At 29.4% G+C, this 23,713-nt stretch overlaps 5 protein-coding genes across 7 annotated transcripts; 2 read left to right on the forward strand and 3 right to left on the reverse strand.

Annotated features, from left to right (window-relative positions):
• Positions 1–1,164: 1,164 nt before the first annotated feature.
• Positions 1,165–3,060, reverse strand: LOC112595050 (guanylate kinase). 2 transcript variants are annotated; one of them, XM_025340133.1, is made up of 4 exons: positions 2,748–2,948; positions 1,802–2,072; positions 1,499–1,725; positions 1,165–1,428 (listed from the first exon to the last, which is right to left on the reverse strand). In XM_025340133.1, exons 1-4 carry the CDS (start codon positions 2,779–2,781, stop codon positions 1,319–1,321), a joined length of 642 nt encoding a protein of 213 aa, XP_025195918.1. In that variant the 5' UTR covers positions 2,782–2,948; the 3' UTR covers positions 1,165–1,318. The 2 variants fall into 2 exon arrangements, with proteins under 2 accessions (XP_025195918.1, XP_025195926.1); XM_025340141.1 differs by lacking the exon at positions 2,748–2,948 and adding an exon at positions 2,959–3,060 and having other exon boundaries at positions 1,166–1,428.
• A 174-nt stretch (positions 3,061–3,234) lies between these two features.
• LOC112595042 (unconventional prefoldin RPB5 interactor-like protein) lies at positions 3,235–7,423 on the forward strand. The gene is made up of 6 exons (XM_025340119.1): positions 3,235–3,484; positions 4,962–5,208; positions 5,264–5,410; positions 5,485–5,671; positions 5,750–6,086; positions 7,145–7,423. The coding sequence occupies exons 1-6, from the start codon at positions 3,419–3,421 to the stop codon at positions 7,268–7,270; spliced, it is 1,110 nt and encodes a 369-aa protein (XP_025195904.1). The 5' UTR covers positions 3,235–3,418; the 3' UTR covers positions 7,271–7,423.
• Positions 7,424–9,723: 2,300 nt separating this feature from the next.
• On the reverse strand, positions 9,724–11,114 carry LOC112600569. Its single transcript, XM_025347835.1, has 4 exons — positions 10,785–11,114; positions 10,244–10,438; positions 10,013–10,147; positions 9,724–9,942 (listed from the first exon to the last, which is right to left on the reverse strand). Exons 1-4 carry the CDS (start codon positions 11,112–11,114, stop codon positions 9,724–9,726), a joined length of 879 nt encoding a protein of 292 aa, XP_025203620.1.
• A 1,640-nt stretch (positions 11,115–12,754) lies between these two features.
• LOC112598533 (exocyst complex component 6) lies at positions 12,755–19,264 on the reverse strand. Of its 2 annotated transcripts, none has more exons than XM_025345045.1 (2): positions 18,913–19,243; positions 12,755–15,409 (listed from the first exon to the last, which is right to left on the reverse strand). In XM_025345045.1, exon 2 carries the CDS (start codon positions 15,404–15,406, stop codon positions 13,229–13,231), a length of 2,178 nt encoding a protein of 725 aa, XP_025200830.1. In that variant the 5' UTR covers positions 15,407–15,409; positions 18,913–19,243; the 3' UTR covers positions 12,755–13,228. The 2 variants fall into 2 exon arrangements, with proteins under 2 accessions (XP_025200830.1, XP_025200821.1); XM_025345036.1 differs by lacking the exon at positions 12,755–15,409 and adding an exon at positions 16,121–18,515 and having other exon boundaries at positions 18,913–19,264.
• Positions 19,265–19,617: 353 nt separating this feature from the next.
• LOC112601665 lies at positions 19,618–23,582 on the forward strand. Its single transcript, XM_025349400.1, has 7 exons — positions 19,618–19,635; positions 20,146–20,427; positions 21,900–21,997; positions 22,342–22,492; positions 22,594–22,629; positions 23,214–23,267; positions 23,421–23,582. The coding sequence occupies exons 1-7, from the start codon at positions 19,618–19,620 to the stop codon at positions 23,580–23,582; spliced, it is 801 nt and encodes a 266-aa protein (XP_025205185.1).
• The last annotated feature ends 131 nt before the right edge of the window (positions 23,583–23,713 follow it).

Below are 23,713 nucleotides of genomic sequence, written 5' to 3' on the forward strand. Positions count from 1 at the left end.
CAAAATATTTAATATCTAGATTTTTTTATAAATTAAATCTTAATACTATATTGTAGTAAACTACATAATATCTATTTTATGTATTAACTCGTATATATATATATAAATTCAATAAAGTAACCATACAAAAAAGAAGCCAACAGTATGTTTATCTATAAGAATATAAATTTTAGATAAGCACTTTACTTTTGGAAATCACATAAGAAACCATAAATATAAATGCAATTACTATTTTATTATTTTATTGGATTTCAAGGAGGTATTTTTCAAATTAATTAAGATATCATACTATTAACACACACTGTATAAAAAATATTTTATTATACCAGTCTCATTCTTAAACATTCAGATATAACCAACAAATTTTAAACAAAAAATTGTATTATTTGTTATATGTTATTTTATGATAATATGATTAATCTTGTTGACTTTAACTAGAAACATTTAAAATTTTCAAATACATTGTTCTTTTTTTATTGTATTTCAATATACAAAAACAATTTAGTTTGATTTAATAAAAAAAATTTCATTTGGCACAACATAAACACATGTAAAATAGTTAAACAGAAAATGTATGTTGTGTAGAATGTAAATCATGATATGTAAGAGAAGAAATAACAGATTCATTCTATATTAGAAAATTAAAAGAACTTAATATTGGAAACAAAAAGAAAATGGAACAATTTAATTAAATGTGGATACGATACTAGTGACAGTAATTAATAATAATAAGAATAATAAAAATAATTATTATTGATTGTACAAAATTGAGACCATAAGTTGTTTATGAAAGAATACAAAATTTTGACCATATATATGGCCTCTTCTAGTAATTAGTTCCTCTGAATTATATCAGTCAATTTTTTTTAAAATAAATATATATATATATAGAACATAAGAACTATTGACATTTTTTTCTTAGAAAATAATAAAGGTAACAAATAATCACATTAGTTATTTGAGGAGTTTTGTACTGCTAAAATTATAAAAATTTCAAAATAAAATATAGTATTGTTAATAGTATTGTAACTATGGAAGTTATTAATATTTTTTTAAATTTGCATAATAATTAATACAATATGTATGACGTATGCATGTGTGTCCTCTAGTTATTAACTAAATTAATTTTACATAACTTAATATAATTTTAAAAACTATTAATATTTAAAAATTAATTATAGCATAAGGAGGTATAACATTATTCTAGAATGTTTTTATAATAATATTTAAGTACAAAAACATTTTACAAATATAATAACTAAAATCTACTGACTGAGTTTTGAATACTGAATACTTTAGGTATTATTTAACTGTATACTTAATTTTCTATATTTTCAAAGGACTTTAAAACAAATTCTTTGAAAGCATTGTATGCTTTATCTAAAGACTCATTTACTATAATACAATCAAAGTTTCCAGGTGTTTCTCCTAGAAAAATGTATGATAGTTATGTTGAGTTAAATATAAAGTTATTTATCAACGCTTTAAATATACTAACCATAGTTAATTTCTTGTTGTGCGACATTCAATCTAGCTCGTAAATTATCCTCAGACTCTGAATTTCGTCTACGCAATCGTATTTCGAGTTCACCAATACTAGGAGGTTTGACAAACACACTGATTGGTTTCAGGGAAGCAATCTTTTTAATTTGAATGACTCCTTGCATGTCAATATCAAGAACACATATCTTGCCAGACTTTTGAACGTTTTGTACTGCTTTAAGACTAACATCACAAGATAAAAATATGAAACATAGATAATGAGCATGCATTAAAAAATAAAGAAAGGAATCAGCCTTACCTGGTGCCATACATGTTGTTGGAGAAGGTAGCATGCTCAAGGAAGTCTCCTCGATCGATAGCTGCTTGCATTTGGTCCTTGGTGGTGAAATGATAGTGTTGGCCATCTACTTCGAAACGCCTTGGAGATCGGGTGGTGTGTGATACTGAGAAACCAAACTTATCGGGGTACTCATCAAACAGTTTACGAAGCAGTGTCGACTTGCCTGAGCCAGACGGGCCGCAAACCACTAATAACCTCGAATTCTGTCGTACCATTATCGTCGAGATACCTAAATATGATCACACGGAAACACTTGAAGAAAACTGTACAAGATAAGTTCTGCAAACACAAATAGGGCTTTGAACAGCTGGATAAGATAGGAACGTTCAAGAATCAATATTATATCGAATGCTAATTGTTTATAAGTATCTATCCTCGGTGAAAAAGAATTATAAATTAAACAAACAACTATTAAAGAAGACAATTTAACCAAAAAACAAAGAACTGAATGAAGCACGTACTCTTGAAAACCACGCGGTCGTAAGAAACTGTTAAAGCACTAAATTAATGAATATAAAAAAAAAAAACATTCCGCATGGACGTGTACTATCTGCACCGATAAATCAACGACGCTACGTCTACCAAACCACCAAGGTAGGTACTACCACGGTTTAATCGAGTACGATTTCGTGGTAATTAAAGAAATTCGTAATACGATTAACACACACGAGGACACGACAAATCTGCGAAATTGCTGTACAGGAAGACAAGTGGACGCTAAGTATCCGTGCTTAGGATTTTGGGAACGAGTGAAAATCGTTATAAACAATATAAACGTGTAAGCGAAGCGGCGCCGGTAAACAACATACACAGACAAAGAGGTACACGTCGCCGTATCGTGCGACTGACCAGAAACCGCGTAGGTTCAATGGTCCCGCGCTCGTCTACCTGTTGTAATCCTCACCTCCCATGATCATTAGTGGGGTCCGCCAAAACATAATATTATTATTTATTATTTATTATCGCAGAAATGATCAGCGCTAATGCGCTATGGCTGTTCAGTGTTCAGCTGTTGTATGTTATTGTTGTCGTCGTAGTTGGTCGAGTGTTGTGGATTGTGATTAATGTGATTTTAAACCGAAAAATGGAAAATTAATAACGATTGCTGAAATTACCTGTGCAATAAGTCGGTAGACACGGAACTAGGCCGGACGGTGTAATGAAATCGTAGTGGTAGTCGCAGACCGCAGTGCTCGGGAATCCAACGGGAGCGGGTGGACTGCGAAGTCAGAAATACGATGCGCTTCCCTCCGACCGTCTGGTCTATCACGATTGGCGCCATCGCACAAGGCGTTCAACCGTTTGCCGTTATCACTTATCGACTTATCAATGTTCAGTGTTCACACGACTCTTCGCCTTATCGTTCACGACTCACGTGTATGCTGTGTTTAATCTCACGAGCAGTAGCTGCACTACAGAGTGTCAGAGTACAACTAGTACAAACTACAAGTGTAGTCGTTCGCTAGTTCACTACCAGCAGTCTCAGAGTCACCTTCTGATCACCACTACCGTGTTCGTCAGTTCTCTGATCTTAAGACCGTCTACACGATTTTATCGTCAGAAAACCGTTGCGCCATGACATCGCCGTCGTCCGAGCAGCAGCTGCAGGGCGTCCCTTTGGTTCAAAAATTTAACGCCCAGGTGAGCAGTAGTTCGGCAACCGGATTCGGGTTAATTATAAATAGAATTCAGTAACATAGCAAATTTTGGGAAAATTTAAAAATTCTTTTAGATGTTTTGAAAATATAACATCTAACCAGGTTAACTATGTATTAAAATTTGTATTTTTGATAAAGGTTGCAGTAAATTTTATACACATAACATTCCAAACTTATTAGGTAATCAAATAAGTTAGCAAAATATCATGTCCCTCTTCTTAAACAAAATCCTAGTAATGTCACTAATATAATAATATTTTTATAATGCAGTAATTACAATTTATAACATAACTGCATGTCTGGATCAGTTATTGCTAGTTGATTTATTGTTATTGTAGTCGTTATTCTTAGCCAGTTTTTATTGTAGATTATAATTACATATTGACTATTTTCCAATGAGCTCAGTCTTTATTCTTTAATTGTAAAATACAATTTTCTTAATGGTTTATTATTATACTATCATGTATAATGAATTTAATTGTACATACTAGAGTTTGAATTTTTTGAATTATTATTTTGAGTAAACATCAAATTTTAATTTTATATCATTAGGTTATTAGTAAGAAAATATATATATTTATTTACATAGGTACTAATTTTGATTCTACCTATGATAATTTAATTGGGTTATATCCAACTATAAATTGTTCATTTTAAATGAAGCCATAAAAAAATGTCTCATAATGATGAATGATGATATTCAACTATTTATTTTAGTCATGGGTTTTAATTTTATGTAATAGGTATATTTTTATGACACTTAAAATAAAATCTCAATTCATAGCCACATAAGTATTATAAAATTTTATCATATTAGAATTGAAACATATATTAATTTGATATTAGGTTTCATTTATTGGTATAAAAATAAATATAAATAAAGTTTAGTTTTAAAAAAATTTTCAAGATAACTTTAAGGATAATTTTTAATTTGTTTAATTTTACATTTATACTGAAACATTTGATTAATTTTGTGAAGTAGGTTATTTTTATAAAAATTATTAATACTTTTAATAATTTATTTTATTATTTTCTACCTATCATTTTACACTTCTTAATAATTGTTTTTATCATATTTTACTAGTAAACAAATTAATAATTGTCTATAATAAAAGTATAAGTAGAATGTTAATTGGTATGTTTTTATTAAACTATAATAACCATATTTATTTTAAAATATTATGTTATCTAGCTATATCTATAAATTTGTATTCTAAATAGATTCTTTGCACTGTTTCACTTCTAATAATATTATTATGTAGCCATCTCATAAAAAAGTCAATGGAAAATGCATTTATATACAAAGGTTCATTTCAAGCAGTTATTATTATTTTATATCTTATGAATAAAGTTCAATGACTAAATAATGTATTTAATAATATTTTAATGTTTATAATGATTAATGGAATATTTTAGAAAAATAAAAATCATACTAATGAATTGTATAATTTTTTGTTTAGGCATTAGAATTAAATTTTTCATTAGAGCAAAAATGGAAAAATTTCAAAAAAGAATATGAAGAATTATATACATGCTTGGAAGAATTTCCTAAACATTTGTCTGTTCCAATATTGATGCCACTTGGATCAAAAGTATTTGTACGTGCCCAAATATGTAATACTAATGAAGTATTTATTAGATACAATGAAATTTTTACTAAACAGAGTGCTTATGATGCTAAAAGTGCTTGCAAAAGGCAAATCAATAGTATGTTTGGTTTATATAAAAAAAAAATTTTTATTTAAGTTCATAATGTTATTAGGGTGTAATGATATGCTTGAAAATTTAAGAAAAGAAAAAGAATTGTTCATGGACAATATTAGTGCTAGACAGGAAGTTGTTAATGTTTCAGAAAAATTAGTAGAAATAAATGAACCCTATGATGAAGCAGAAGAGGCAGCCTGGAATGGTATAGTTTTGTCTGTAAAAATAAAATTGTTATATCAGTATTAAATTATGTATATATATATATTTATAAACCAGAAATACATAGGCAGAAGGTAAAAGAATATAAGAAACGTTTAGCTGAGGAAAAACACCAACAGGAATTAGAGCAACGTCAAAAAATATTAAATGAATTCAAATCGGTAGGATTTGATGACAAACTTAAAGCATTGGAAAGACCAACATTGTTTACTGCATCTAAAGTACATTATGCAATTATGAATGGGTTTGTCTTAAATCATTTTTTATATTAATAATTAAATAATTTTTGTATTTATGAATATTTTATTAAAACTTGTTGTAGAGAAGACATTAGTGGCTGTCTTTCAAATGAAAATTGTATTGATATGGATGACGATGATGACGATGATGATGACATGGATGATGATGATGATGATGATGATGATGACGACAATGATGATGACGTTGATGATGAAGATGACGATGAAGATGAAGATAGTAAATTAGAAATTGTTTTCACAAATGATATACCTGAAACTACCAGAGTCTTAAAAAAAAAGAATAAAAAGCAAGTATCATTTAATAATGATATTCAAATTAAAGAATTTGTACCAAGACCTGAAGAACATTTCATTCGCCGAAGAAAAGAAACCATAACTGATGAATCTATCAGACCAGAAGTGTGTATTATAATATTTTACATTATCTTATTCAATATTTTAAATAATACAATTTATTCAAAGAATCTTAAAATAGTTTTACAATAAAAAAAAAATATATATATATAATGTACACCACTGCGTGATAAATCAAGTTCTTACATGCACAATTATTTAGAGAACGTTATACGTGCATGAATGATTTTTATTATTTTGAGTAGTTATTATAAATATTATCTTAGGCATTTTGTAGCATATTCTATTTAAGTTTTAAAGTAAGTTATAATTACTTTTATAAAATATTACAATTTTAAAATTCTCATTGCTAGGACTTGAAAGTTTTGATAGTTCTAACAAATACATATTTTTTTTTTTATAATTTTTATAATATCTAAAGTAAGATATACGTTTGTTCTACACATTCCTGATATATAAGAATTTTTATTTTGTTAATTCATGCATTTCACAAGTTCTACTTTCTAGTGCTAATTAGCTTATGAAGAGTGTTAAGTGTTATTTATATATGTAATAAAAGAAATAAAAAATAACTCCAATCAGTTTACAAATACGCTAACAAAATATATATTTTGATTTTCAAATAGGCACATTATCAGATGTTATCACTGATAAAGTGATAACAATTCATTCTGTTAATTTCCAATAATTTGGTTAATTTTTGTCAAACACGTAGTGCTGTAATTATCAAATTTCTCATTTATATTTCAGAGTTATAAATATTTGTTGGCAATTTTATTTTGAATTTTAGTACTACATATTTTTTGCACTTTTTTTGATGTTATTATAAGTGCATATTGAAGTTCTAAAAATCTACTTTTTAGTATTATAATTTCCAAGTCCTGCTTATAACTCACTTTAAAGTTGTAATACCAATATAAGCCTCTGTGATGACCTAGATAATATTTTTACCTTTAACTTTGGTGATTGGTTCACTCTTTGTGTAACATTATTAATAGGTACTATTTTTTATTTACAAAATATGATATAATACTTTGTATAATGAACTTAACTGAGCAAGTTAAATGTTTGTTTCATAAACTGTGTACATTTTACCATTTTAGATAATTCTTACCGAAATAGATGACATTGTGGAAAGAGTATCCGATGTATCTCTGGATAATGAAACTGATAACCAAGAAGAAAATACAAGGCCTGTTAGTAGATTTAAATCCAATCGAAATAGATAGGAGTAATAAAAATAAATATCAAATGTGTATACATACATATTGTTTTTATTTGGTTAATTTAAGCAGCTAATAAAGCTATTGTATACATCATAATATATTTGTATATAAATGATAAATATTTAAATTAAATTATTAAAAGTGTATAAATTAAAAACCAATTTTTATATTAAATAATAATTAGAATTTGTGATGTTTTTTTTAGTAAATAAAATAAACATATATATTTATTTTTTCTGAGTTCTTATTTAAATGTTTAGTGTTGATAATAATGTACAAAAAAAATCATAGCAAGAATTTTGAAAAAAAAAATTTTTGCCATGAAATACAATCATGCTTAATTATGTGGAAATAAAATAATTTACAAAATTAACAAAGTCTGAAAAAGAATGGTTAACATGTAAAATTTAACTTAAAATTAATCATAGTTTCAACATAAAGAGAACTATTGTATAATTAAGTTTAATGTGGAATATAACTTAAGTCAAGAATGTAACTACTTAACTTAAATACAATTTAAATTCAGATGAAAGTTATATTTTTTTATAAACTGCATCAATTAATTATTAATATATTATTAATACCCATTCAAAATACTATTTCCTTCACAACCAACCATCACTTATGTGTACGACAATTTATTAGATTGTACCTTCAATAATATATTATTTATAGTAACCATCATATAAAAATACTTTGATAAATATATTTTCATTATTACACAATTAATACTAAGGACGGTAACACTAGTGTATACCTAAAAAAATTAATCTGTCACTTAAAATATGAAAATCAATCACATTCAGTTACAGAAATTTTATTAATTACAAATTTTGGAATAGCATTAGTTGAAAAAAAAAGATGAATAGCTTATAAACACTATTATATAAAACATTTTGACAAAAAATAATAAACAGATGGGTTCATTTTCAATATCCCATTTGTATTATGAATATATAGATATATTATATAATGAGAGCATTGTTTACAATAAATATCATGATAAAAAATTGCACACCCGTTAAATACATTTTTTGTAAAAATGTTGAACTAAATAAAATAGTCCTATTAATTATTATTATTAAAATTACACTTCTTTTTTTCAATTTGTGTCACATGCATTGTAAACAAGGCTATTATATTAGTGATATAACTAATGTGTTAAAATAATTTTGTACTTTACAATCTAATACTGTAGATTAACGATTATGGTAATACAGGGTTACATTCGTAGTAAACATACTATGCTCTTGCCACAAATTTGTTGAGCAAAAGTGTAAAGTGACAATAGTGAACTGATAATATACAAGACGGGGTAAGCACCAACTAACATTTGTCCCTATACATCATTAAACCACACTATTAGTAATTAGTTAAACATTTAAAAACAATGAAGTATCAGCTATGTCAATAGTTATATAATTAAGTGATAATAAAAATAAAAACGTGTAATGTATCTTAAAATATGAACAGTAAAACCTATATTTGTTTTAACTAGTATGTTTCAGACCACATAATATTTTAGCTATACAATGATATGACAAAATTTCGGGAACTTTGGTTTCTAGTAAGTAACAAGTGTACATTGAATTTTGTTAAATTACATTCATCAACCATTTTAATAAGATGACTTTAATTTAATTTGGTATTTTGATCATTAGGGTTCAATTAAAATACTTGATAAAATAGATAATGAATATGCTTATATAACCTTGTTAACACATTTAAGCCGTTTTAAAAATAACTAAGAAAGAAATAAGTTTGTTCATACTTTTTCAGCTAAGATATTAAATTTTTTAAATACATGACTAGCAAAGTTTAAATGCAAAGTTTTGTTAGAGAATGTATTGTAAATAATAATATTGAAATCTTTTTTGTTTTTAATTATTTAGACATAAAAATAACCTTAAAAGTTGAAAAGCACTACAGTTTAATTCAGTAGCTATATAAAGCGCACAATTATCTATTTGAAATGGACGGCCAATAATAAAAAAACTTATACTTTAACAATATAAATTAATATATTTAAAATGAGAATATAAGGAAAGTAAATAGAAAGTAAAAATACACACGTTTAATAAAAACCAATTATCTAAAAAATATTAATTTAGTCAAATAGTATTTACTGATTGATAAGCCCAAGAAATTTGTTAATAATAATTAAAAACAAATACGTGTGAATTAAAAAAATGTAAAAATTTGAAAATACATTTATATTAAAAAAAAACTAGTTGAAGACATTTTATCAGTACAAAAATATATGAAGTATTTTTGGGGAGTCTTTTGAACTTAATAATACTTTAAATTGGTCGCAATTAAATTCCACAAACAAAACCATAATACATATTGCGTATATATATTAAGACTTATGGAAAGTACAGTAATTTCTAGACGTAACTTTTATAAGTTTCTGAGTGAAATATTTGTTTAATAGGTGCAATTTTGTATAATAATGATTATGACTTGGGATTGATGGATCGTAAGCAAAATGAAGGAGACGGTGATGGTGAATATACTACTGTGGGTGGTGGTGGGACTCTTTGACGTAGAGCCAATGTATTGGGTGGACTTGTCATATCGTCTTTAACTTGGCGGTAATGCAGACCGCCCAAACCATCACAGCGACTCAGCAAGGCCAGCAACAACGTCTCCAGTGCACATAAATAACCTAAAACCTGGTTAGGGGTGAATAGATTACATAAAATGATATACTAGGTTTCAATAGTACAATTTTAAGTTACTTACTGCAGCAGCGAGCAATTGATGGCGTGTAGCGCGTGGTACCCATGTGTAAAACTCGTGAAATGAATATACTTGATGAAGAACCAACGAGGAGCTCGTGAGGCACAATATGGTCATCATAACATAGAACAAAACATTCTAGTGGAATACAATAAACAAACATTTAGTTGAAGTCACAAACACAATATTGTTAAAGCTACTGGTATATGACCATGCTCTTAGCATAGTACTTACCAATTTTCCCCAGTTGAACGGAAATAAGTACACAGTGTGTGTGACATCCAAAAATAGTATAGCTCCGGTGACTAGAAAATTGAACAATGTGACAAACAGTATGAACCGTATTCGATTAAGCATTGGCAACATGAACAATGCCAACCTGGAAGTGCCGGCAAAACATAGGCAAAACATGCACAAAACACAGGTGACCTGGAAAAAGACATGTCACAATTAAAATGATCAATATGTTAAACGATTCCCTGGCGAAAAGTTTGAACTCATTTTTTTTTTTTTTTTACTATCGGTAAACTTTACTAATACAAATTGTTTTTATAGAACAATAATATTTTATGTATAGGGAAAACAACGCTGGTAAGAAATAATGTGTAGGAAAAAATTAAATAAGTGTTTTAGTAAATTTAATTTTGTGAATTGAATAATTTGTATTTTTGTAAGTGTTGACCAACTTGAGAAATATGTCATACTTTTTTTTTCTCTAGTCGTAAAAAAAATGAGCCCGGACTTCTCTACCAAGACAGGACAAGGCGATACTCACCAATAGCAGAACTCGGATGACGCCTGATGGTGTCTTCATTGGTCTTTTGTCGTAGTGCAACACTACTCCGTTATATCTGGCCCTGGACGCCTCCTGATGTTTATAATTGGCGTGCGAATCCCACGATCCCGGCGTGCCTGCCATACTGTTGGTGACTTCCAGCCAAGAGCCTCCCGTCTGACTGCCGTTGATCTCGAACTCTTGTTCGTCGTCGATGGGAGCGATGTTGCCCTTCGGTTCCAAGTCGTGGATTTCTTCAAGCAGTACCGATATTTCGTCGCTAACGTACAGGTCTGACACGGAACTCAATTGAGCTGGGCCCCGCTGCATCACTGTTCTGCAGACACCTGATATACCACCTGTTATACATCACACCGTCCATCGTCCAGTATAATATTCTCGTCATCATTTTATACGATGTATAATGCAATATGATATAATGGGATTTAAAAGTTTCAGCAAAACGATACAAATCAAAATGAAACATAAAAAACACGCGTCATGCGAGAAAAAAATAGCTAAATAAAAAAATTGAAAACAATAAAAATAACAATAATAAATAAACTCAAATACACATAATAAACAAATATAAATACATAAAAAAATATAATAACACCTAATAATAACGGATGTAAAAATCGTTATCTTGTGATTTAACCTAGTTATTATTATATACCAGAGTACCATGCACACAAATATATAGATATATTATTTATATAATATAATAGATATGATGCTTACGATAAAAAAGAGAACGCTCAAAGGCGTATAATATAATGATGTCTTACAACAACGATTTGTTCTTTGGCAGAGACTGCATACATTTAGACATTGTCCCCCGGAGGCGACAAAACGACTGTAGTGCAATACGTGTAATATATTTTATTATTTTATGAGTAGGCTAATAGGTAAGCACATACGCGGATGCAGCATTTTGTAGCTGTCGGTCAAATGAGCTGAACACTAGGGCGGCGGCAGAGTCGTTTACGCGGAAAGGGTTGCACATGACAACGCACGCATGAACTAATGGAAAATTGTACATCACTGAAAAGCATTTCGCTTAAAGTAATAACGGAAGGGGCTGTTAGTTCAACGACCGAACCTTTTGAATAATAAATTTCTCTGGGGAGAATTCGAATAGATAAAACGCACGCGACAAAGTGAGACGTAGTTTATGTAAAAAAAAAAAAAACACAACAAAGAACAAACGTATATTTTTTTTTTATTCCAGAAGTGATTTTTTTTTGCTAACTTATTAATTGGATCGCAATAATTCTTATAAGTTATTTAAATCTATTGAATACAACATACAATTTTTTTAAGTGATGACTCGTCTTAATCAAAATTTAAAGTTTGTACATTTTTAATTAAAAAATAATATTTACTTTTCAAAATTAAAATACTCACTTGTTTTTTATTAGTTATTTTTCGACTGTACATCAATACATTTTATGTTTTATACGTATATTGGCTATACTTGCTTAGATAAAGTAAATTTATAATCGATTTTTTGATTGACACACTGAAAATAAGTGTCTTATTATTTAAATTCAACATAAAGTATAATATTTCAGTATTTACCATGATAATAATAATTTATTTTACATTGAAAATTGTTTTTAAAATACTAATTTTCACGATATTGGTTTTTTAAAATCATTTTTATTTTCAACTGATAAAAATACTAATAATTTAATTTTATAAACCTTTTTGTTTTTAATTTTTACTGCCTAAATAAGTCGTTATTAGAAATTTAAACCTACATAACTTATATTTATTAAAAAATAAGAAATGGAAAGTATTGATTGTATCGATAAATAAATTACAATCGTTAAATACTATATAAGTATTGATTTTTATTTTTAAATCAATAAAAATAAATCACATGATAATAAGTAATTATTGAAACATAACAAAACGTGCGATAACAAAAAAATTGAAAAATAAAATTCTAACAATAATGTAGATAATGTAATTTTGAAATACACACAACATAAAATAAGTAGGTATAAATAGTGCTTATTTTAAGTCCAATAACAATATTACTAGTACACTTACAACAAAACACGTCGAGTATTTCATACAATAATAATACGATGACATTTCTTATACATGGAATACTAGATTAACACCCAATTGTACAAATTTTGGTAAAAAAAAAAAAAAACCTAATCGGCGTTACAGTACCGACAGACATAAAATAGTAGTGATAAATGTATCTACTCAACTTGAATATAACTGCAAAGTATGTCAGTACATAATATTATGTACCGTAGGCGTTGAATATATAACGTAGGTGTAGGTATATTATTTTTTTAACTTTAATTACTCACAAGTCTGAGAAAAAACACGTCAGCTAAAACGACGACATGACGCCGCTTGGAAATCGTACAGTAGTGATGGGATCGCTTGCAAGCTTGTCGGTCATGGGGTGCTGCACGGTCTTACAGTTGCACTTTCCGTATGTCTTCTTCCCGGAAGTCCGCCCGGAGCCTGAGTATCTGCCGTATGGAGTCGGGCGTCAACTTCCACGAGAACCGCATGCCACTGTCCGGGTTGGAGAACTCGTTTAGATCGGACGCCCGTTCCAGGTTGAGCACGGTGGTGACCTGCACCAGCCGGGCGAACTTCTCGCGAACCGGCCACGCGCTGGCCGCGCTGAAATAGTTGATGAGCGTCCGGACCACCTTGTCCAGCGCCATGCCACCCAGCCGGTTGAATTCGGTCTTCATCACGGCCCGTTCCAGCTGCGCCGCCGTCTCCGCGGCCACGGCCACCACCAGCATGTCGTAGTTGTTGGGCGTCAGCCGGGCGCGGAACTCGGCCAGCGTGCCGTCGATGCTCCGCACCAGCGCCACCACGAATGGGTTGTCGGCCACTGTCTGCGCGAATTCCGGTTCGTCGAGCGTGAAATTCTGTTCGTAGAACGGTTCCATCCACGCCAGCGTTTTGGGCTCGACCAGCGAACACTGCAGCTGCCTGAACCCGTTGCGGTTGGCGGCCACCAGCGACGCGTTCACTCGGCTGAAGTCGTGCAGACAGCTGTCCAGCTTCTCCGCGTGGCAGCCGCGCAGCCTGGCCGGCACCTCGTCCCGGAACGCTTGCGACAGCGACTTGGAGTACTCGACTGCCACCTCGGTGCTGTTCAACGCCGCCAGGAACGTACGCCGCACCTTGTCCAGGTCGGGCGTGAACCGGTTGAAGTAACCGGACCCCGGGTAACCGGCGCTCAGCACCTGCGCGAATACTGCGCACAGTTCCGTTTCTAGCGCGTTTACCGCGTTATTGATGACGGCGCACAGCACGTCCAGGCTGCCGGATCGCAGCGAGCGCATCACGCACTTGCGCACGATGAAGAACACGTCATCCACCATGCTGGACGTGAGCGCGGCGTCCCCGCCGTCGCCCTCGATCGTATCCATCAACACCGCCTTCCTGATGCTCTCCTCCATGTAGTACCTCTCCAGCTCCAGGTACTTGCCCATCATCTCCTGTATGCAACAGCACAGCCGGCTGTTGTCCAGCACCGCTTTGGCGGTTCGAGTTTTCGGTTCCACGCCGTCCGCGTTCACCGTCCGCTTGCACACGAACTGCGAGTACAGATCGTACCGCGCCAGGATCATGACGATCTCCTCGACCAGCAGATCGATGTCCTTGGAGTCGGGCCTCCCCGCGGTGTTTACGTCCGGTTCATCCCACATGGTCTTCAGCAGTTCTTTGATCTTGCGCGTATTGAGAAATGTCCGCAGCAGGATGTCACCGAACGTGTCGCAGTGCATTTGCAAATGGGATAGGAACTTCAATACGTACTCGGGACCGTAATGGGTTTCGATTAACGGCTGATGAACCTCGATCGTCTTGGCTACTTCCTCGAAAATATACGTCAGCCCGTCCGCGAAAATAACACTGGCACGGTTGCTCGACATTGGTGTGTCTATGACATTTTTTAAATTTTTGTCCGCCGACACTTTTAATAACCGCCCCAAGTAATCGACAAACTTTTCCAAACCCACATCGTGCATTCCAAGTAGTGGGAATATTTTAAAATACCTTTCTATAGAATTCGTGTCTTGGATTGAAGACGCGTGCTCAAATCTTTTAGACACGGTGTCCTGAAGGAGCTCTAAAGCTTCCTGCAAGTGTTTAAGAGCACTAGTGATCATTGAACAATCTTGAGCCATATCGTCTGCCGTGCGCTGTAATTTTGTTTGGTCGATTGACAGATAACGATGTATATGTCCGGCGGCTTGTTCTAATTCATCATTTTTCATTGCAATCTGTACACCTTCGCTACACAGCTGTAGGTCTAATAAGTCTTGAACTCGTTTTTGGCATTCTGATACACGTCCACGTATTTTGTCCAACTGTCGGACTTTGGACGATATGTCTTCGGCTAATTTAGAAGAGTCGTGAATCCTACTTTGAATTTGAGATAAGTTTTCTTTGATTGATGTTAAGGAACTAAATTTTTTAGTAACAAAGTCAATTTCTTTAATAACAGTGGGCCATTGATTAGTAAACGTTTCCAAACGTTTTTTTGAAGCAATTTCATCTTTGTCCAGTAACTCCAGTGCATTGTTTATTTCATCCAATGTAATATAGTCTTCGTTACTTGACATCATAACCTTTAACAAAATTATAATGTGGAAAAAACTAAACTATTTTAAGTTTTAACAGTATACAAATATACTTTCCATTTTATTATTATCTAATTTATTTTATTTTATTTTTTATACTAAGATAATAAACCTTTTTTTTATTGTCTAGGTAGTTTTGAGTTTATAAAAGGGAATTTTTAATAAAAAATAAAATTTAGTATTTATAAAATATTAAATCAAAGTATAAATTGTAAAAAACATCAAAATGGTTTATTAAATAGTAAATAATAACTTTTATTAGTATTATCTTATCTATTATTTATAAATGTCATGAATATATAACCATAAAAATGGTGAAAAAATGGAATTTTAAAAAATAAATATCAATATTTAAGTTTTGAAAAAATAATAACAAAAATTCATAAATAAATGTCTATTATTTCAGTTCAAAATGACTACATACTTCATAAACTTACATTATACTCATTATAGTATTTAATAAACAACTAACTGGCTATATAGTTTTATAAATTAAATAAAATTTTTTTTTTTTAAATTTTAGTTAACAATTAAAAAAATAACAATTTATAATTAAATAAATAAAAATAAAGAAAAAAATATTCTAAAAATATGTTTATTGGTATATTAATTATTAAATTATTTTAACTAAGTAGATTTACATTATAAATATCTTTTATAATTTAGAAGAATTAAAATATATTATAAACCCTTATATTAGGCGGTGGGTTTAATTTAATACGTATTTGGTTTAATAGCTAAATTTTTAAACAATGTATTTTAATACATAGATATAATGTAAATCACTATTGTTGAACGGTTATTGCCAATTGCTTTAATTGTTTTAAAACAGTTTCTAATAATTTCTTTTTATCTCTTTCACTTTTCTTTAATACTGAAAATACACTTTTTTTATCGGCTTCTTTTAATTTTTCTAAAACAATAATGGCTGTAGTTGGTTTAACATGAGAATATTTTGATGTTTCTTGACCATAATCATGAAAATATGTCGACCAGTCCCAGCTAAGGAGTAAGTCCAATAGTTGTCTCAACGGTGCAAAATGTTGAGAAAAATCTGGTTCATCAGTCTTTCCAACAGGTTCTGATGCAGCAAACAATTCACATTGTATAACATCAAGATTCAATTGATTTAAAGCACCCATAGATAATTGTTTAATATCATCACTTAGTAGTAAATTTAATATAGATTTAGATATGTGTTCAAATGCTACTTGACATACATGAACAGACACTTCTTCAGTAAGATTCCTTAATGCATTAAAAACAACTCTTAGGAAATTTATTAAATCAGTAACAAATGAAGAAGCTTGACCAGTTGGTTCGACTAACATCCAATCATAGTCTTCTAAATCTAAAAATTCATTCAATTTTAATTTCATCTTATCATACATGTGATGTTCAGCATCATTTCTGGCTGCACCCAATGTTATGCCTGCATCATCACCAACAGTGCCACCAGTAGATCCAGTTGCTTCAGATACAAATTGTTGAATTGATTTTGATGATTTTTCTAAATATCCAGTGTCAACAATAATTTGTATTACTTGTAAAAGCCCAAGTCGTGGTTGATGAAATGCAGAAGATAAGCATCCACTAAATGTTCGAGATAATAGTAATTTGGTAGATTTTTGAACCATTTCATCTACTTCACCTTCACTAAAATTTAGGTCATTTGAAAACTTAAGACAAGCAAATATAAACTGTTTTACTTGGTCATAAACACTAGGCACCATTGAAGAAAATGGAAATTTTCTAGGAAAAGTAGAAGATTCTAATTGATCATCTTGATATGGAAAAGTTCGTACAACATTATCATATTGTTCTTGATTGTCAACCTCTAGATGACAAAAAGTTTCTCTGTATAAAATATCCCTAAACACTTGAACCCATTTTTGCATAAGTATTTCATTGTAATGTTCTTGTATTTCATGTAATAATTCCATATAATTCTTAACAGGATATCCATAACTTCTAAGAGTTAAGCAAAATACCATAATTAAATCTTTAATTTTTAAGAGTAAATTTGCATCAGTACAGTACGCAGTATTTGTTCTCATTATGCTTACTATCTTATCAGAGGCCATTTTCCACAAATCTTCCAAATAAGGTCTTGTCAACAATCCATTACCAGTGTTTAAAACATGATCTTCTACAACAAAAAATCCTACAATGCATTGTAAATAATAACAATAGCTTGCAATAGATTCGTGCATGTTGTTAGGAGGATGCAGAGTTAAAAGTGCTTGTTCTCTTCTTTGTTGTCTATAATAAGCATCAAAGGTATCTCGTGATGACAATACAGTACAAATATGAAGACAACGATATACAGGTGAAAAATCAATAAGATCTTGTGCACTCAATGAATCTTCATCATCAGAATTATCTTCTGGTGAATCTTTTTTCTTCTTTAATTTAGTTAAGCCAAAATCAAAATTTTGTTGTTCAACACTATGTTTCATTGCAGCTTCACCAACTTTGGAAGAAAATTTTCTTATGGTTTCTAAAAAACAATTTAAATCTGACATGGATGACTCTTTGATATTTTCTCTAAGCTTAGGAATTTTTTCAATCATTTGTCTAAAAAATTTATAATGAGATACTTGTGGCAAATATAATTGTTCAAGTTGTTCCAGTGTTTTCAATGCAGGATAATATCGTTTATCAGCCATTTGCTTTTGTAATTTACTGTAAGAAGAAAGTGCAGGCAAACATAAAGACAAGCTATTGATAGCCATTTGAATATTATTTTCTACTTGTCTAGCTTTAACCAACTCTTCACCAGCAGTTGTGACTTCAGCGACAATAGTTTGTACATTTGAATTAAGTTGAACAACTTGTTTTTTTAATTTAGATGCTTGATTTTCCACTTGCTGCAATTCTCTAATGGAATCTATGAACCCTTGATAATAGAAATTGCACATACGTTCAATTTCTTTGTCGTACTGCTTGATGCGATTGTCCAAAGTGTCAATAAATTTGCGGCTGTCATCATCTTGATCGTATATGGCTCGAAATGTTGGGCCCCAGTAATCATCGATGCCTTCAATCTCTTGTAGCAAATGCTCTTGGTTCTGCATATTTTCTACACAACAAGCTAGCACAAAAACAAAAACATAACTGGTTTCTTCTTGTAACTTACAAAAGTCCTATTCCTATTAATTAAAAATGGATATGTGCGCCCTAACTTTATACAGGACCCTCATCTTGGACTAGATATTGCCAACCCACGATTGAATAACCCAAAAATACTAAGTAACTCCAATACTATTACTACTATTACTACTATACAAAAAAAAAAATCAAGCCAGATAATGTAGAAATATATTATAGATCTGATATTTATAACTAATCGAAGAAATAATCGAAATAAAAAATAATTCTTGCTTACTATGAAATAAAAAAAAAAAACAGGAATACTACTTAAAAGCTACAAAACTACAAGTTTAGTATACTATATGATATTATTGTTATAGTTTAATTTTGTTACTTACATTTATAAGGATACGTAAAACGAACGAGACATCAATCTCAATGGCTGGTGAGCTTGTTCAGCGAGCAAACGTTACAATCTTTATTTCCGGTGAAAAAGTGTTCAAAGATGCAGAAAATTGTACTTAATAATCATTAAAATTTATGATATGACACAGTTCTGTCGTTCGGCAACAATGCACCGATTACCGTCTACAACTCTACTAGTCGAAGACAGGAATTTAATACTAATATCTATGCGGAAGGTGAGCCGAGGATAACGCTTCACGATATAGTAATAGTAGCTGCTGGCGCAGTGGTAGAGCCAGAAGGGAAGATTAAAATATTAGACGAGCAAAAAAATCGAATGCAAACACAGTGAGCCGTCAGAGGAAGACGCCGCGACTACACTACTGTGCAGTGTGACCAACCTTTATCGGCGGGTTATTCGAACGAGAAAAATATCAATAATATATTACTATTATTTAATATGACAACGGAATCCCGTATTTTATTTATTATTAAATAAACAAATCAACTATTGCATTGCATAGTGAATATTCAAAATATTATTTTAAATTTTTCTTTTATTTCAAACATTTGAATAAAATGATATACGTACACTAAAACAAATAATAATAATTACACCTCAACATAAATAAATACTAAGACCAAATTATACAACAGAATTATTTTACGAAATAACTCGTAGAATATTACATAATATTATGGCCGATGAAAACCCGGTAAGATCCTTTGAAATTCGTCCTGTTTGTCTCGGCAGGCATGTCTCGAGTACAATCCGTTAAATCAGCGTTTACGTATATCGTTTTACTATCCAAGTTTATTATCATTAGGTATCCTCTTCAACTTGCGACTAAATTAATATCAATTATCAAATTCTCTATAATTGTATAGTCGAGTAGTTACGATGCATTTTAGTTGGTATATATTATAATGATAAATATTATATACAGAGTTAAATACTAACATCTGACATCTGACATTCTATCTTATTCTTATATATTTGAACGTTTGTTGAAACACTTAAATTATTAGGTATTCTTAAATCCTAATTTATGCCCTGTATGGTTATATACAGAGACACAGAGTGTTTCAAAATTATTTGACACATTTATAGGTAATTTTAATGCAAAACTTTTATATTTCCATAATATACCACGTATATAAAATTTATATAATATATATTATATATTTATACAACGAATACCACCGAAGTTTTTATTTATACGCAGCAAAATCGAGACGAAGGCAAATGGTTAAACAGCACTCAGGATAATGTGAAATGGAAGGATCTAATGTCTACGCTCATATTGGATCGGTTGGAAGCATCTTTTGACAACTGCAATAATAAATTGCCACAAACACTGACACGAACGACACAAAATATGACAAATAACTGTAATGGATGTGAGCAGTACCTTACCAGTGGAGGAAAATCGTCAAGAACGAAGTATTTCGGTTCAGCGTGGAATGATACCTGTCATCAGCTCTCGACTACCGACCATGATTCAATCGTATATTATTATATTTATATTTATATATTAATATATAATCTAACTATTATAATATTGATATGAATAGTCGTATAAATCATATTTTTCCAACAAATAACATTATATGATTAAACCTTTAAATCAGTGTAATGCTCAAAATTATGATACACGACAACGTCATTAACACCCTTTTGCTCTACAAAATAGAGTGATTCACCAAGCATATTCATTGCTAAACCAACCTATTTTTATCATTCGATAATTTATTTATTAAAATTCTATTTTTTTTTTTTAAACATTTTTTTATTACAGATAAATATTTAGATTTTGTATACTATTTCAGTTTTCAGGCAATACGATTTTATTTTTTTTTTATAAAAATTGTTAAGCAGATGTTTTTTTTTTTTTTTGTAAATGTTGATGAGCTAAATACATTTAAATTTAATAACTCAAACGAATAATTTCTGAGTTAGATATTTAACATTATGAACTTATACTTAGGATTCCTGAATATTGGTCTTGCATACAATACAATAAAGACAATAAAGTATATTTATAATATTTTATACATACAATATATTCAATATATTTTAGTCTGTAGTAGGTATTAATTATATTCAGAAAATGTTTACAATCTATAAAATATGTCATTTGATTAATACTAACTAGGTACCTACTGTAATATTCAAAATGTTCAAATGATATGTTTTAAATTTATATATAATATGGGCTATTATATAATACATAAAGTTAAATAAATCGAAATCTATATTCATTCAAATATCAATTTAGATGATTTGACGGTACATTAAAGTTTAAAAAAAATATTATTTATACTTAACAAAAAAAAAATTATTAGTAGGTACCTATCACCACATAATGAATTAGATAAAATAATCAAATTATTTAAAAATGTATATGGTCTTTTTTAATTAAAAATTGTCTATGTATGTAGGAATTTAAGACAAAGATTTAGTCTCGAAAAACTGAACGACAGAAAATATTTTTTTCGCAATGCGCAGATGTTATACCTTATATTATATACATATAATATTATGTAGGATATGAGGCGTGTCGTGTATAGATTTTTTATAAAATATAATATATACAATGAAAAATGATTAATCTTCGTCATACATCGCTAGTATATATAGTAAATAATCCTCTATTAGCCTCCATAAATAAAAAGATATACAAGAAATAAAATATAAATTTAAAAAAATCGGTTATTAATGAATCCTTAAATATGTTGAAAAGTGAGATCTTGAAAGTTGAAACTACATATATATATACAGTATAGACTGTTTTATTGACTTCTGTAAGCACTTTGTGTCCTTGCATATAATATAATGTGTGTAATGTATATATTTATATTATATTGTAACTACTAACTGTTATATACTGTTATATAAACACAATGCGAATAACAATAAAATCATATTTTTTTAAATTTGTGTATATCAATTACCTACATAGTATTTTACTAAACTTAGGACTGCACGTCGCTGTTGAATGATTGCTCTACAGATGGATTTATTGATGTAAACAACAGTTGTTGCAGATGCAGTATGAAATATCAATTATATTCTGTGTTTGTATTAAATTGAATTATATACCTAATAATAATAATTATTATTTATTTATTACATTTATACTTGAATAAATTGTAGTTTTATTAATGAATATAGGTAATTTTAATTTACATTGTTTATTTATTATTAGTGTTTAAATATTTTAAAACATAATACAATATAATTATCCTCGAATCAATTGATTTTTAGTACCTATGTTATTTATTACTTAGTTTTAATTTATTAATTTTATTTGTGTTTTCCGAACTCATATTATTCAAAATGTTTGGCATTCATGTCGTTCATGATAATAAATTTCCATATCATTTAATTTTATAATATATAATTTACGAACTATTTATAGCAACGACCATTTGAATACTAAAGAATCCATCTCAGAGAAAATAAAAAAAAATGAAACTGAAAATATAAAGCAACAAGTGGAGATTTTTAGGAAACGAGTAGAGTGTATGTTAAAAATGAATCATCAACTGCAATCCGAACTTAAAAAAACTGTATGTTTTGATTTAAAATACAAATATTGTATATCTTATTTGTAATATATAATCTCGCATATAATTGAGTTTTTTTTAAATGTACCTATTATCTGTTATAGATTAGAACAAATCTATTAATGGAACAATATATTTCTGTAAGTTATGTATTTATATTTTAAAATTTTATTAATTTTATATTGAATATTATAAAATTTGTAATAAACAACTTATGACTTTTGTTTTATATAATTAATATTATTACCTTAATTTATACAAAAATACTAAATATACACTAGAATCAATAAAATATTTTTACGTCTTGTTATTATTAGTTTAAAATAAATATAACACAATCATAATAAATTATCAAGTCGTAATGTGTATCATAATAATACTAATATATTATTAACACAGTCGCATAATTTATTGTAATATAAATTTATTATTTTTATTGGATTTTAAATTTTCTATCACGCGTCGGTATCACTATTAACAATACAATTATGTGAATAATGAATTAGGTCTCTATGTGATGTTTAAATTTACTGTTAAATGTTTATGTAGGTATTTAACTATTATAATACCTAATTAATTGTTTATAAATTATGTACTTATGCGATTAACAGGTGCATTATTACTACAATACTAATAATATGTACCTATACGTATATATAGTATATTTTTAATACAAATACATAGTTAATAATACATGTTTATGTTTTTGTACTTGTCTATATAGTGGCCATATGCTGTAAATAATGGCAAGGTTGAGTTTCCTGGCAAAAATGATTTGGTAAATGTTTATTTAAATTTATTTATTTATGATTATTGAATGTTGGTTGTAGAATGTATAGTCGTTTTGAGACTCGAGTTTGAGTATAATAATATGATAAAATGTTTGTATTACATTTTATATTGTTATTTTATATTATATATTTATACTTAGGACCAACGGTTTGATTGTTTGTTCAAGGAGTTGAAAAAAATACGTAATGATCTGAAACCTATTCAAAATGACAAATATATTATTAGTAAATTGGAAAAAATATTAAATATACCACTACTGGGATGTTTAAATACTTGTGATAAATATGCAAATAAAAAATAGATCACTTGTATAGTTTAAATACAGTTGTTTGATACAATATACAAATTATAATTTAAATTATGTAAGACAATTTAAGTAGGTATTGATAATTTTTAATTTTTAAAATAATAATAATTTTTTTAAAATTTTTT

The sequence above is a fragment of the Melanaphis sacchari genome, unplaced genomic scaffold (assembly GCF_002803265.2).
Source record: "Melanaphis sacchari strain LSU unplaced genomic scaffold, SCAv2.0 Contig0_pilon_pilon, whole genome shotgun sequence".
Lineage (NCBI taxonomy): Eukaryota > Metazoa > Arthropoda > Insecta > Hemiptera > Aphididae > Melanaphis > Melanaphis sacchari.